This window comes from Propithecus coquereli, unplaced genomic scaffold, assembly GCF_000956105.1.
Source record: "Propithecus coquereli isolate 6110/MARCELLA unplaced genomic scaffold, Pcoq_1.0 Scaffold66, whole genome shotgun sequence".
Classification (NCBI taxonomy): domain Eukaryota; kingdom Metazoa; phylum Chordata; class Mammalia; order Primates; family Indriidae; genus Propithecus; species Propithecus coquereli.
The window spans coordinates 10,352,806-10,366,154 of record NW_012152618.1 but is presented as its reverse complement, the minus strand read 5'-3'; the positions used below and the strand labels follow the sequence as shown (position 1 = coordinate 10,366,154).

The 13,349-nt window shown below is 53.3% G+C and overlaps 1 protein-coding gene across 2 annotated transcripts; it reads right to left on the bottom strand.

The window, feature by feature from the left end:
- Positions 1-513: 513 nt before the first annotated feature.
- On the bottom strand, positions 514-13,188 carry RNF40 (ring finger protein 40, E3 ubiquitin protein ligase). Of its 2 annotated transcripts, none has more exons than XM_012660241.1 (20): positions 13,134-13,188; positions 12,817-13,019; positions 12,249-12,416; positions 11,975-12,116; positions 11,129-11,335; positions 10,456-10,577; positions 10,185-10,331; positions 10,015-10,089; positions 9,261-9,380; positions 8,985-9,164; positions 8,660-8,795; positions 7,336-7,457; positions 6,821-7,248; positions 6,618-6,735; positions 6,353-6,502; positions 5,944-6,156; positions 5,741-5,866; positions 4,064-4,204; positions 3,849-3,950; positions 514-1,777 (listed from the first exon to the last, which is right to left on the bottom strand). In XM_012660241.1, exons 2-20 carry the CDS (start codon positions 12,946-12,948, stop codon positions 1,601-1,603), a joined length of 3,006 nt encoding a protein of 1,001 aa, XP_012515695.1. In that variant the 5' UTR covers positions 12,949-13,019; positions 13,134-13,188; the 3' UTR covers positions 514-1,600. The 2 variants fall into 2 exon arrangements, with proteins under 2 accessions (XP_012515695.1, XP_012515696.1); XM_012660242.1 differs by having other exon boundaries at positions 13,138-13,171.
- Between the last annotated feature and the right edge of the window lie 161 nt (positions 13,189-13,349).

The following is a 13,349-nucleotide window of genomic DNA, read 5'->3' as shown; positions in this document are numbered from 1 at the left end:
TGTCCTGATCTGTGCGTCCAAAGGGTAGGGGTGGGTGAAGCCGTTTGTGGAACGGCCCGCGGGATTGGGTTCAGGCCCGCCTTTGCCCAGCACAACGGGGGAATCAGTTCTCCCCTCCGAGAACCTTCTCGCCATGTGCTAACAAGGGACTACATTTCCCAGGATGCAGCTCGAGATGTCCCAGCATCCTAAGGGCCAATGACTGCCGGGGGCGTGGCCAGCCCAGACCTAGGGAGCCGGCAGTCTGGCCCCGTGGGGGAAGCGTAGGTAGGCTCCAGAGTTGAACACGACGCTTTTTCCCTGCAGACGCGCTCCCCCTACAGGCCCAATCTGGGATCCCTGACGGCCGTTAGGTCTAAGTATAACTTAGCCTTTGGGGTGGGCAGGATTGGGGGCTCATATTGGCACAAGACCCCTCCTAGGCTCACACCAAGCCAGGGAAGTGCTGGGCAGGCCTAGCAGCTGAAGACCTGGGACTACGATTGGGGCATGAAGCCTGGCTACTCTGGCCATAGGCCAAGCGTTGGATGTTTGTTTATTCATAACAATTAACAGCCTATACAAGAGATCTCTAGAGCAGAGGCTGTGGGTCCAAATAGGCCCCTGCACCTGTCAGCAGCTCCACCTCCCGGGCCTCTCTGGGCGCTGCCTTCACAGCCCATGGAGTATTTGTGGGCAGGCGGCACAGGAAGCATCAGGGGTACAGGCTCAGTCACAGGGTGTTGGGTGAAGCTCTTCTACCTGGAATGATTGGAAGTTGGCCCAGCAGCTGGGGCTGGTCTGTCCCTTCCCCTCCTGGGAAGTTTCACCTCCACAGTAGTTAAGGCCACCAGGATTGAAAGCAGGGTTAGGGCCAAGGACCTAGTGGAGCCTTGGGATGCATGAGGTGGGGGTAAGTGGGCTTGGGAGAGAGGAGGAGATTCGGGAGGGCCTGATGAGAATAGAAACTGACGATCTTGGTTCAGCACTCCCAAGATGAGGGCAGTGACTGCAACCTTAAGAGCTTCCCAGAGGAAGCAGGTGGTACCCCCAGGGAGGTACCTCCTTCAGCCCTTGGCACAAAAGCCAAAGTGTCCAGGGAACTCCACAGGACAGAAGCCCTGCCTGTGCCAGCAGGATGGTGGCTGAAGAAAATCTCCCCAGGACCCAGTCTCAAGCAACGTGCTGAGGTCCTGGCCCACCCATGTCCTCACTCGTGTGTGTAGGCAGGTAGTGAGCCTCCTCTAAGGTAGGTCACAGCCTGGGGAATTTCCCCCTTAGGGCTAGGATGTGTCTGAGGAAACAGATGAAGAAAGGTTAGGGCCAGCTTCTGGGAAGCTCAGTTGAGTTCTCTGGGCCCCTCAGGCCTCTCATGGGAGACCTTTGCTGTAGAACGGTCCCCCCTCGGCTGCAGCTCAGATCTTCAGGAAAAGATGGAACTGAGCTTGGCTAATCCCACTCCCACTAGCATGCACCAGGGCCCCCAAACCAACCAGGTGGGCAAGGGCTGGGCCCCTGGGGTCCAGAATGGAGGGTGGGGCCACTGGACCTGGGGTGGGGAGGGGCTGGGGGAACAGCCCCCAGGGTCCATGGTTGTTCCACAGTCCCCTGAGTTTCAGGTTCAGCTGATGTAGATACGGTGGAAGTCGTGGGCACCAAAGGCTGCGTTGCACTTGGGGCACTTCCTCTGGCGGGCCTCATATCGGCCCCGCACGCACTCGAAGCAGAAAACGTGGAAGCACTTGGTAAGGACTGCATCCTTCTTGCGGGTGTTACAGCAGGGGCAGGTCAACCGCGCCTGGGCCAGGCAAAGGCATCAGCTTGGGAACAATTCTGATGGTGCCCAGACCCCAAGATGACAGCAGGAGGTGGTCCAGGCTAAGCCCACCACACAGCAGACTGTATCTAATCCTCACTGTAACCATGGGAGGTAGGGATGAGCACTCTATGAATGAGGAAACTGAGGCTCAGGGGCCAAAGTCTCAAAACTAGAAAGTAGCGGAGTCCGGATTCTATCCTGGGCAGTGTTGGGTATCCCGTGTTTCCCTCCTCTCAAGGACAAGGACCCACCAGCCCAGTTTAGACTCTTCTGCCCTGAGGCTTCATCTCTTGCCCCACTGATCTTCTCTGGCCAAAACCCAATCCTGTCTACCTTCATCTGCATCTGCTAAGTCACAGCTGGGCATGGCAGTACCACTAGAAATCTGCTATCTCTACCCTCAACAGGGCCCAGCCCTGGTGCTGCCCAGAGACCCTACCGTGGGTCCTCTCTTAGCCTAAGACCTCCCATCTGCCACCAGGAGGGTCTCACCACCAAGTCCAGACATGAATTGCCTCAACTCAGCATTCCCAATATTCCTCTTCTGGCCTGCCTAAAATCCCAGCCCAGCTTACCCCTCAGCAACCTCCCAGCCCCCTTCCTGCCTCTCTCAGGACCCCATCCATCAGTGTGAACAGGCTCCCAATTCTGCCGCCTCTTTGCCCCATAGTTGCCTCCAGCTACCTCTGCCCTTCAAGGCCTACCTGCTTCAAAGAGTTGTCTGATTACTGACTCACCCACACCCTCTCCTCACTTCAGTGGGTAAGAGTGCAGGTGACCTGACCTCCACCCTCACCCCTGCACAAGAACCGTTCCCACCAATACTGCCAAGTCCAAGGGGCACCTCTCATGGCTCTGTCCATTTGCCTTCTCCCCCATCAACTCCTTCAACATCACTCTCCTTCCTCACAACCCACAGGCTCCTCTTTCTCTGCCTGTCACTTAAACTTTGAGGTTCTTACGGAAGAATGAACCCTATCCCTTCTTATGCCACAGACCCTCCCTGGGTGACCACAGTCATATATGGCTTCCATCTCTGCCTCTACTGACACTCCCCAAGCCTTCTGCCCTGAGTGCCTTCCCACACAGCCTTGCAAGATGTCTCACAGGCACCTCCCTCTCGGCATCTTTGAACACTGTCCACCAAAACCTGCTCCTGGCAGTCTTCCTAACTCACTAAATGGTAGTTGTCACCCACCTACTTTCTGAAACCAGGATCCAGGAGTACTCCTAGTTCCTGTTCCCTCTCTCCCTACATTTAATCTATCCCTGAGTCCAAGCAATTCTGCTTCCAAAATATCTGCTGAACCTATCCACTTGTCTCCAATACCTTAAGCCAGCAAAATACCAGTTTTTGCCTCAATGACTGCAATAGCTTAACCATTTCCCTGCCCCTAGCCTTTACGTCTTCCAGCCAGGACCCAACAGCAAATCTGACATCACTCTCCTGTTTAAAACCCTCTGAAGTCGCTACACTGCCCATGGGATAAGTGGAGCTTCTCAACCTGGCTTACCACCCGCTTTAGGACGTGACACTCCAACCACACGCCTGGCTCACTGTCCTTCCAGCATACCTCCCAACTCAGGGCCTCCACACCTGCCTTTCCCTTTGCCTGAACCCTCATTCTTCAGTCTGCCTTGGGTGACATTCTTTCCAGGAAGCCTGCTGGCCCCTCCCACCCACCCCATGCCTGCTTTTAGGGCCTCCCCTGAGTTTCCACAGTCCCTCTGGCCTCTGCCATCACATTACTCCTCTGGAATGAGAGAATTACTTGGCTGCCTCCCCTAACTGATGGTCAGTTTGAACAGGTCAGAGACCAGGTCTAGCTCGTAGCTCTCCTGCCCCACATCTGGCCAGGCACTATGCCTGGCACATGGTGTGTGTACAATAAATACTTGATCAGTTGTCTGACTCTACAACCAGCGTTTTGCCCACTTTTTGTTGTCCTACCTTATTTCTAGGGTGCCCAGACTATCCACTATGACTCTCACCAACCCCTCATCTAATATTCCTGGGTTGATGGGGCACAACTCAGCCCCCTGGCCCCACCTTGTACTCCTTGATCTCCTCCTGGAGGATTTCATCAGCATCTGCATAAACCTCCACCTTCCTCTGCTTCTCCAGCTTGCGCCGCAGCCGTGAGATGTCCTCCTGGGGCAGGAGAGGTTAGGCTAAGTGCAAAGGTCCTCACCCTTGAAGTGCTTGCCCCCAGCCCATGTCAGTGACCCTGGACCATGCTAGCCTATTCCCACCCTCACACACACCTGAGCCCTCTTGAGGTTGAAGCTCTCTTTCTCCCGAGCAGCCCGACTCTCTGCCAGGCAGGGCTGAATCTCTCGCAGTCGAGTCTGCACATGCTCCAGCTGCACCTTCAGGTCCTCGGCCAGCTGGGCTGCTTCAACAGCCTGAGGTGGGTGGGAAAAGAAGGAGGGGCACCACTGGTCTGAGCCTAGGGACTCAGGCACACAGAGCCTTGGTCCAGTGATGCTGTGTCAAAGGTTCCAGGGCTATCTGCACCGAGCTGGTCTTGCCTCCTTCCCTTTAGCACTCACCTCCTTCTACACACCCTTCAAGTTCCTCCCCTGCACGATGCTCTCTCTGGTTTCTGAGCCTTCACTGGGCTCTTCTCTCTGCTCCCCTCAACTTCCTTAACACACATACAACTCCCCCAGGGCTCAGCAAAAATGTCACCTACTGAGAGGTTCCCCTGTTTGTCTTTCACAGCACCTTAGTTTCCTTCGTAAGACTTACTGAGATCTGTTATAGTATTATTTTATTTGTGGGATTACTGGCTGACTCTGCCTCTTCCAGCCTTGACTGGAAGGCAGGGATCCTCTTGTCTCCACAGCGATCAGCACAAGGCCTAGTACACAGCAGGGGCATGAAAAATACTACCAAAATGAATGAATTAACTGGAAAAGAAAACAGCCCAATAGGGAAAATAAGATGAAAATCATTGTTAATCTTAAGCCTCTGCCATAACCTAGATAATATTTATGTTTAATAAACTATGTGACAAGGACCATCATCCCATGTTTACAGCCAATGAAGGGTTAGGATGGAGGTCCCGGAGCCAAAATCCCAGCACCACTCTTGCTCAAGCAAGTCAACTGATGTCCCCAAGCCTCGGTGTCCTTACAAAGACAAAAACCAGGTGAGGTGCGGTGGGTCATGCCTCTGAGAGGCCAAGGCGGAAGGATCACTTGAGCTCAGTAGTTCAAGACCAGCCTGTAGGCCAGGCGCAGTGGCTCACGCCTGTAATCCTAGCACTCTGGGAGGCCAAGGCGGGTGGATCGTTTGAGCTCAGGAGCTCGAGACCAGCCTGAGCAAGAGCGAGACCCCGTCTCTACTAAAAAAATAGAAAGAAATTAGCTGGACAACTAAAAAAAAAAAAAAACATATATATATATAAAATTAGCTGGGCATGGTAGCGCATGCCTGTAGTCCCAGCTACTCGGGAGGCTGAGGCAGGAGGATCGCTTGAGCCCAGGAGTTTGAGGTTGCTGTGAGCTAGGCTGATGCCACGGCACTCACTCTAGCCCGGACAACAAAGCGAGACTGTCTCAAAAAAAAAAAAAAAAAAAAAAGACCAGCATGTGCAAGAGTGACAAAAAAATTGTCTCTACAAAAAATTGAAAAATTAGCCAGGTGTGGTGGCTTGTGCCTATAATCCCAGCTACTTGGGAGGCTGAGGCAGAAGGATCCCTGGAGCCCAGGAATTTGAGGTTGCAGTGAGACGCCACTGCACTCTAGCTGGGGCTACAGAAAAGACAAAAACCATCTTGGTAGGATTACTGTGAGAATGAATTGTGACCAAGCACAAGATCTGGCACATAGTAAACATTCGATACATGCGAACTGTTCTGGGAGAAGCAGCAGAGCCTAGCAGAGCCCCAGGCCAGCTGGAGAAGTGGGCGTGTTCCCCGCTGGCCCAGCCTCACCTTCCTCTTGTTGAGCTCCAGGGCTTGGCTGCGCAGCGTCAGCTCCTTCTCCACACCCCCGAGGCTGCCCTGTAGGGCCCGCTCTTTTTCCTCCAGCTTCTGCACGGTCAGCAGCTGGGCGTCCACCTGAGGATGGCAGAAGACTCAGTGCTGGGGAGCCCCCGCTTCTCCAGTTCCACCCTGCATGCCAGGGACTGCCATACCTGGGACTTGAGGCCAAGAACCTGCTCGCCCAGCTCATCCTTCTCCTCTCGCAGTAGCTTGTGAATCTGGTTGGCCTTGATCCGCTCTGACATCAGCTTAAAGTTGGCATCGTCCTTTTCCCGCAACTGCTGTAGCAGCCGCCCATTTTGCTCCTGCATGTCCTCAAAAGCCTGACCTGTCACATCCATCTCTGACAACAAAGCCTCCTCCTCCTGCAGCAAGCGGGCAAGGACAAGATGGAATGTGGTAGGTGGACAGGATGGCCATGAGGAACCATAGGAAAATGTGGCAAATCAAAGAACCAGAGTGGAAGTGGCCATCTAGAGGCCACATCTGCCAGAGGCGCCTAACAAGGTGTTAAGGGAATCCCAATGCTCAGTAAACGAGGGGACCAAAAGGGGGCTGCACCTGCTTGGTGGCACCCAACTTGCGCTGTAGGTGTTCTATCTGCTCCTCTGCCTGACGAATGCGCCGCAGGGCATCCTCATCTGCAATCTTCTTGCTCTCCCTTCGATCCCTCTCCTCCAATTCCCGGATTCGGCTTCGTAGCTCATCAACCTATAGCCACGAGAAGCTCTCTTGTCATTGCTTCCTGCTGACCTTGGGCTCTGCTCTGGTCAGAATCCTGCAGGGCAGCCTCCCTACATGCCCCACAAGCCCTACCTGCCCTCACCTCAGCCTTGGCCTTGCGTTCCGCTGCCATGAGCTGCACCTTATCCCGCTGTTCCTTGGGCGCTGACTTGTACATATCCAGCAAGAGCTTCATCTCCTTTTGGCTTTCCTGGGCCTTCCTGGGAGAGGGTGCAGGAGGAAGTCTTGGTAAGTGGGGATGGAGGCCACTTGGCAAGTAGGAAGGAGACAGGAATAGGGCCTCACTTGAGCTCTGCTCGAAGACCCTTGAGGAGTTCTGACTCCTTCCTCTTGGCCTCTTCCACCTTGGCCTTCTCTCGATCAGCCCTTGAGAGAGTTGAGGCTACAGGTGGGGGTCCCAGGCCAGGTCCTTCTCGTTCCCGAAGCTCCCGCTTGGGCCTGGCTTCAGGTTCTCGGCCCCGGGAGGAAGGGCCCTGGGCCCCAGGGGTTAATGCCTGGGCATCCTCTTCGGAGGGGACCAGCTCCTCCTTCTTCACTGAGGAAGGAGTAGTGGTGGTGCCAGGCATTGAAGCCACCTCCTTTCTGCCGTCGGGGATACCAACAGCGCATGGCCCACCCTCCTCTTTCCCTGGGGCTGAGGCACTGAGGCCAGAGTCTTCTGGGTGTCCCAGGTTGGGGATGGAGTGGGCAGAGCCACTAGCCTGGGCTCGGAGCTGCAAAGACAGAAAGGAACAGGGATGAGGTGAGATAGGGCTCACTGGTGTACAGCCAAGGCTTTTCCCAGGCAGCCTTTTCCTCACCTTGCCAATCTCAGCCTGCACTTCTCGAAGCTTCCGCTTATATCGCTGGGCATCCCCCTTCAGCTGGTGGTTGTGGTTTTGGAGACTACTGATCAGGTGGCGCATCTCACGGTTGATGGGCCCTAGGAAAGTGTCATGAAGTAAGGGTGTCAGAACTAGTCCCTGAGTTAGGGCCCCAACCTCTGAGTGGGGGAAGAGGCTAAGCCAGGGCCATCATTCCCATTATTCAGGAGGGGAAAACTAAGACCTTATGCTGAGTGTGACCTCATCAAAGTCAATAATGCTGACTCAACAGAAACTCACCCAAAAGTAACTCGACATTGCCTATTTGTATTATTTTTGCTAAGGTAGGTTTTTTTCCCCAATATCTCCAACTTTCCTTTAAAGGAATAGATAACAAACATTCACAAAAGTTAGTCAACTTCTTGTAGATTCTTAAGTATCACTTTCTTAGTTACGTTCCCTGGTCTCCCATCCGAAATTGCAACACCCTTTCTCCTGGTAGCAACTATCTTCCTTTCTTGCTTTACTTTTCTTGGTATATTTATCACTATCTAAGGCACATGGTCTATTTTTTTCTTTTTTTTTTTTTTTGAGACAGAGTCTCACTCTTTTGCCTGGGCTAGAGTGCCGTGGCATCAGCCTAGCTCACAGCAACCTCACACTCCTGGGCTCAAGCAATCCTTCTGTCTCAGCCTCCTGAGTAGCTGGGACTACAGGCATGCGCCACCATGCCCGGCTAATTTTTTTTTCTATATAGTTTTTTTAGTTGTCCTATTAATTTCTTTCTATTTTTAGTAGAGACGGCGTCTTGCTCTTGCTCAGGCTGGTTTCGAACTCCTGAGCTCAAGCAATCCGCCCGCCTCGGCCTCCCAGAGTGCTAGGATTACAGGCGTGAGCCACCGCGCCCGGCCTATTTTTTTCTTTATTGTCTGTCTTCCCCTGCTAGAGTGCTGCTCCACATGGCAGGAATTCTTTGTTTTGTTCACTGGCACAGCCCCAAAGATCAGAACAGAGCCTGGCTCATAGGTGGTGGTCAATAAATCTTTGTAAAATAAATACCTCAAAGAGAGAGACACCACAAGGCCAGAGGACCACAAATGGGGCCAACAGCTCATGTTCTGGTTGTTCCTGTGTCATCAGCTACTTCAACTGGTTATGACCCTCACTGCCTGTGAGCCAGGCAGTGTGGTTCGCTTTCCACAGGGAGCAGCTGAGGTCCGTGAAAGACGCTTCATCTCTTGCATCTGGCCAAGCAGCAGCCCACACCAGGACCCAGTACTCCCAGATAAGGACCCACCTCCACCCTATCCTCACCACATACCCGCCTGCTCGTTGGCTGCCAGGTTCTGCTCAAACTCGATGCGCAGCATCTCGTACTCCTTGCGTACCTGGGCCAGTGTGTCCTCCAGCTGGATAACCTCCGTGCGCAGCTTCTTCTGCAGCCCTAGCTCATCGCTCTGTGGGTTGAAGCATTAAGGATCCACACAAACCCTCATCACCACCTCAGGACTCAGTGTCCTAGGAAGAATCTATTCCCAAGAGACACGTGGCAGGCAGATGGGGCCTCTGAAGCCCAGGAATGCCTTCACACTAAGGGTTTGGCTCTTACCCCCAACCCCTACCACTACCCCGTTACAGGGCCATACCTCCATGTGCTCAATGTGTCTCAGGTGGGAGTTCTTGGTGGCCAACAGTAGCCCCCGAGCCTCATCCAGCTGGGTCTTCACTTGCAGAGACTCATTGTAGAGCAGCGAGAACTGGGCCTGCAGCATGCGGTACTCCCCTGTCTCCCGCACCACCTCCTCAGGAAGGCTCCGCAGGGCCACCTAGGGGTTGGGATGCCAAAAAGAGATCAGCAAGAGCATTCAGGGCTCAGCCTCTACCTATAGGCACAGGCCTTCTCAGCCCCAACCACAGCCCACCTTGAGACGCTCATTGGTCCGCACAGCACCCTGAAGTTCAGCCTGCAGCTTCTCCAGTTCTGCCATGCGGCTGTTGGCCAATTCCTGGTTTTCCTCCAACTCTGCATTCAGCATCTCAAACTAAGAAGTGGGAGGTGCTGTGGTCGGCAGGGGCCAGGTCCAGCAGCATGCTTGCCTCACCTCCCCACATGTATTCCACCCAAGCTCCCCTGTGTAGGGCAGTGATCAATTCCGAAGCCCCAAACCAAGGGCTTTCCTAAGGGTTCCCAGGCAAGTGGGAGAAAATTCAGTATTACATGGACAGTGCCGAGATCTAAGGCTCTTAACTAATAGGGAGTCAGGGAAGCATTCCTGGAAGGCCTAAATAGCCAATAAAGGTAAAACAGTGCATAGTGACCCCCAGAATGCCAATAAACTCTAACATACTCCCATGTATCTTCTGTGCTTCTTTATGGTACTCATAACCAACTGATGTCCTATTTTACTTGTCTGTTCCCCCACCTGGAACCTAAGCTCCTTGGAAGCTTTGGTTTTTGTCTATCTTGTTCTTTCCAATATGCCTAGTGTTTATTTCTAACATTTAGTGTTCAGAAATTATTTACTAAATAAGTACATGAATGTATAAAAGAAAGAACAGCAGAAGTGACGGGGATGGGCCTTGGAGGAAGATGTTTGTCCTTCATCTTTAGGGGAATGTCAAGGGTGCAAAAGAGAAAAGGTTACAGGAGCGTTGAGGAGGAATGCCCCTACTCACCTTCTGCATGCTGAGTGTGATCTGGCCCCCCTGGAAGCCTGAGGAGCTCCCAGAGACATAGTAGCCAGAGTTAAGCTGTGGAGAGAAGACAGTTGATGGATATGAAGGAGAGAAGAAGGTGCCCTGAGCACCCAGCCCTGGCTCCATGTGCCCCAGAACCTCAACCCTACCTGCTCCAAGGCTTCTGCCAGGTGCTTATTGAGCTTTTGCTCCCGCTTGCGCAGCTTCTCAATGTCCCACTGCAGGTCCTCTACCGTCGTCTCCATCTCCAGCACCTTGGTCTCCGCTGATGTCACTTTATCCTGGAGTTCAGAGTACTGGGGGGGAACGGAGGGAACAGATGCTTGGATGGAGGACCTGGTTCCCTGAGATCCTTGGGTGCCCATCTAACCTAAACCCTGCCCTGGTTCCAATCCCACCCCAAAAGCCCCTGACTACTACCTCCAACGAGATGCGGTGATGCTTCTCCTGCAGCTGGGTGGCCAAGTCCTGTAGCCGCCGGTTCTCACGGCCCAGCTCCCGGGTGCGTGCCCGAGCCACCTCACTGAAGGGCTCATTTTCCCCTGGGAAGGCAGGGCAAGGCAGGTGAGAGGCAAGCTCAGGGCAGTGGGGCCAAGTACTAACTCATAATGGAGTCTGCTACGTGTCCAGTGTGATCCACTAGATATTTTGCCAATTTTTCATGACAAAGTCAGGAGTCTTTATCCCCACTATACAGAAGACGAAACCAGCTCAGAGAGGGGAACCATTTGCCCAGAATGCCCCAGGTAGAGTAGGAGAACTAATACTGGCAGAAGCCTGTCAACCTACAAAGCCTGAGCACTTGCTACTATGCCTTGTGAATCAGCTACATGCAAAAAGTGCTCCATAGTGGTCTCTAGCTAGTAGGGGGAGGCCCTACCAGCATCAACAACTTGTCCAACTCATCTCTCCAGAGTTCAACTCCAGGAGTCAGACCCCTATCTAACCCATTCCCCCAAGAACATGGATGAATTATTCCTTGGGGAATTCTGGCTGTCTATGGGCTCAGGGAATCAGAGGAATTGGGAAAGCAGTGCCATAAAGATCCAGATGGGGATGGACACCTCTGGGGTGGAGGTAACAAAGAACCAACCTCGGCTGTATACTCGCTGACAGAGTTCCTCCACCCGGCGCTGTAGGCGGTCTGATGCCTCTACCACACGGGACACAGCTGCCTTGGAGAACTCCATACGGCCTTGCAGCTGCAGCTCTACCTCCTCACTGCTGCTGGCACCCAGTGCTACCACAAAAGCCAAGGCTGGCTCACTGAGAGGGGGCCGCAGCTGCATTGGCAGAGGCTCTGGGAGGGATGGACAGATCCTCATAAGGATAACAGCAGCAGTTACCACCACCCTATACCAAGTTCCAGATTCCACATTCTTGGGTTAATCAACACAACCTGTGGTGCACTGTTATCCCCATCTTGAAAGTGAAACAACTGGGATTCACAGAGGTAATGAGCTGCCTCAAGGCTATAGAGCTGCCAAATCACTTCCTCAGGGAAGCCTTCTCTGCCTTCCCAGTCTAAATTAAAAACACACAAACATGTGCACACACATTTATTCCCTTTCAGGGGCCCTAACACTTTTTATGTATTATGGTTTATAATCATTTCCTCCCTGATAGCAGGAACAATATTTCTTTCAGCTTGTCTTTGATGTCTCTGAATCTAGAACAGTGCCAAATACATAGTCAACATTCAATAGTAATACTTTCTTGAACAAAATGGGTGTCAAAACATGAACTGCACTATGAACCGAGTTAGATTCCAAAGCCTATGTCCTTACTCACTGCACTTTGCCACCCAAACAAGAAATCAGTGGCAGGTGGGGGCGGAGGGTATAAAGTAAGGCAGGAAATTCTGGTGCCCAGTATCAAAGTCCTCCCCAGGACCTTTCCCAAAACTTAAGCTCCCCATATCCTAGGACTGTGGTCCTACCCCTCAGCTCTGATGTCCCTGGCTCGGTGAGAGGGGTCCCATCACGTGTTGGCCCCTCCTGGGTCCCAAGCGCCTCTGTCCCCGAAGACAGCTCTCCCTGGCTCTCATGGCATCGGAGAAGGGCTTCCACAGTTTCATCCAACTGAAAAGAGAAAGCATCAAAAATGTTATGAATCCCTCAGTGCTTTACAGTATGATATTCCTTTCCCAGCAGGGGAATCTGAGGATTGGCAACTGAATTAAGGCCAGGTCTTGGAAAACAGAGGGCACCCACCTGGGCCCAGTAGCGATTGACAATAAGGAGTGTGGCATCATCTGTGGCCTGCCGCTTCTCCAACTTCTCAATTCGTTCTCGGAGTTCATCTTCACAAGCCTGTCGCTGTTCCAACCGCTCTGCCAGCTTCTTGTTCTTGAACTGCAGTACCTTCAGGTCCATCTCCTCCTACCAAAGGAAACAAAGGGACTGAGAGAAGGGTCAAGCAGGGCCCAGAAACCAGTCATTGAGAGAGACAGAGAAGGAGAGCAACTGGAATGGATGGAAGATGGGGGGATTCCCATATTAACTTCTAAAAGAATTTAAAGAAGCTCAGACACCCCAGCAAAAGTGAGGAAGCTCATGTTCGTTTCTACCCGGCCCTTTCTAACTCCTTAGTCTTCGACAAGTCACTCGCTCCCTGGGAAAATGTTATCCTATCTGCAAAGAGAAAGCAGACGTCGTGTTTTCGGTTTCCTCCAACAGAGTGTTCCGTAAATCGCTTGGGGAACTGGGAGTAAGACTCTTTGGCGGAGAACAGAAACAAAAGTCCGACAAGTTCTAACGGATAGGGCAAGAGCCCACGAACCGTGGAAGAGATGCCTCCAAGACGAATGGGCTCTATGAGAGTGGTTGTGGTCTTCTCCTCGCGACTCGGCTTCTTCTCTGGGGGCCCTGAGCCCCCGTCGCCGGCGGCGCGTTTGTTGCCGGGCCCAGACATGGCCGCGGCAGCGAGGAGCGGCGCAGGGTCCCCCAGGAGCGTCAGGCGGGAGGAGACGGCGCTTCCGTCACCTGCAGAAGACAGAGAGCAGAGATGTGGAAGCGGCTGGCGCTCCACAGCCCCCAACTCCGCCCGCCCGGCACACACCTGCTGGATCCCGCCCCCTCCGGCCCCAGGGCCCTCACCCACAGTAGGGTCAGCCTAGTGCCGCCATCTTCGATTTCCCCGGACGTCGGCGGCCTCCCGCTCGCAGAGCGCAGGCGCCAAAGGCAGAGCCGGATGTGGCGAAACCTCTTTATCTCCTGATCCTATTGGTCACGCTTGGTCCCACCTCCTGGGCCGTTTGGTTTCTTCCCGAACATCTCCTTTTTCTTTCGGTGATTGGCCAGTAGACAGTTCCC

Excerpts from the sequence above, each read along its gene's own strand:
- RNF40 (XM_012660241.1), bottom strand. The coding sequence starts at position 12,948 with ATGTCTGGGCCCGGCAACAAACGCGCCGCCGGCGACGGGGGCTCAGGG. Across the intron at positions 10,332-10,455 it reads ATCACCGCATCTCGTTGGAG|TACTCTGAACTCCAGGATAA; the intron begins GTAGTAGTCAGG and ends GTTCCCCCCCAG. Across the intron at positions 1,778-3,848 it reads AGGAGATCAAGGAGTACAAG|GCGCGGTTGACCTGCCCCTG; the intron begins GTGGGGCCAGGG and ends TGCCTGGCCCAG.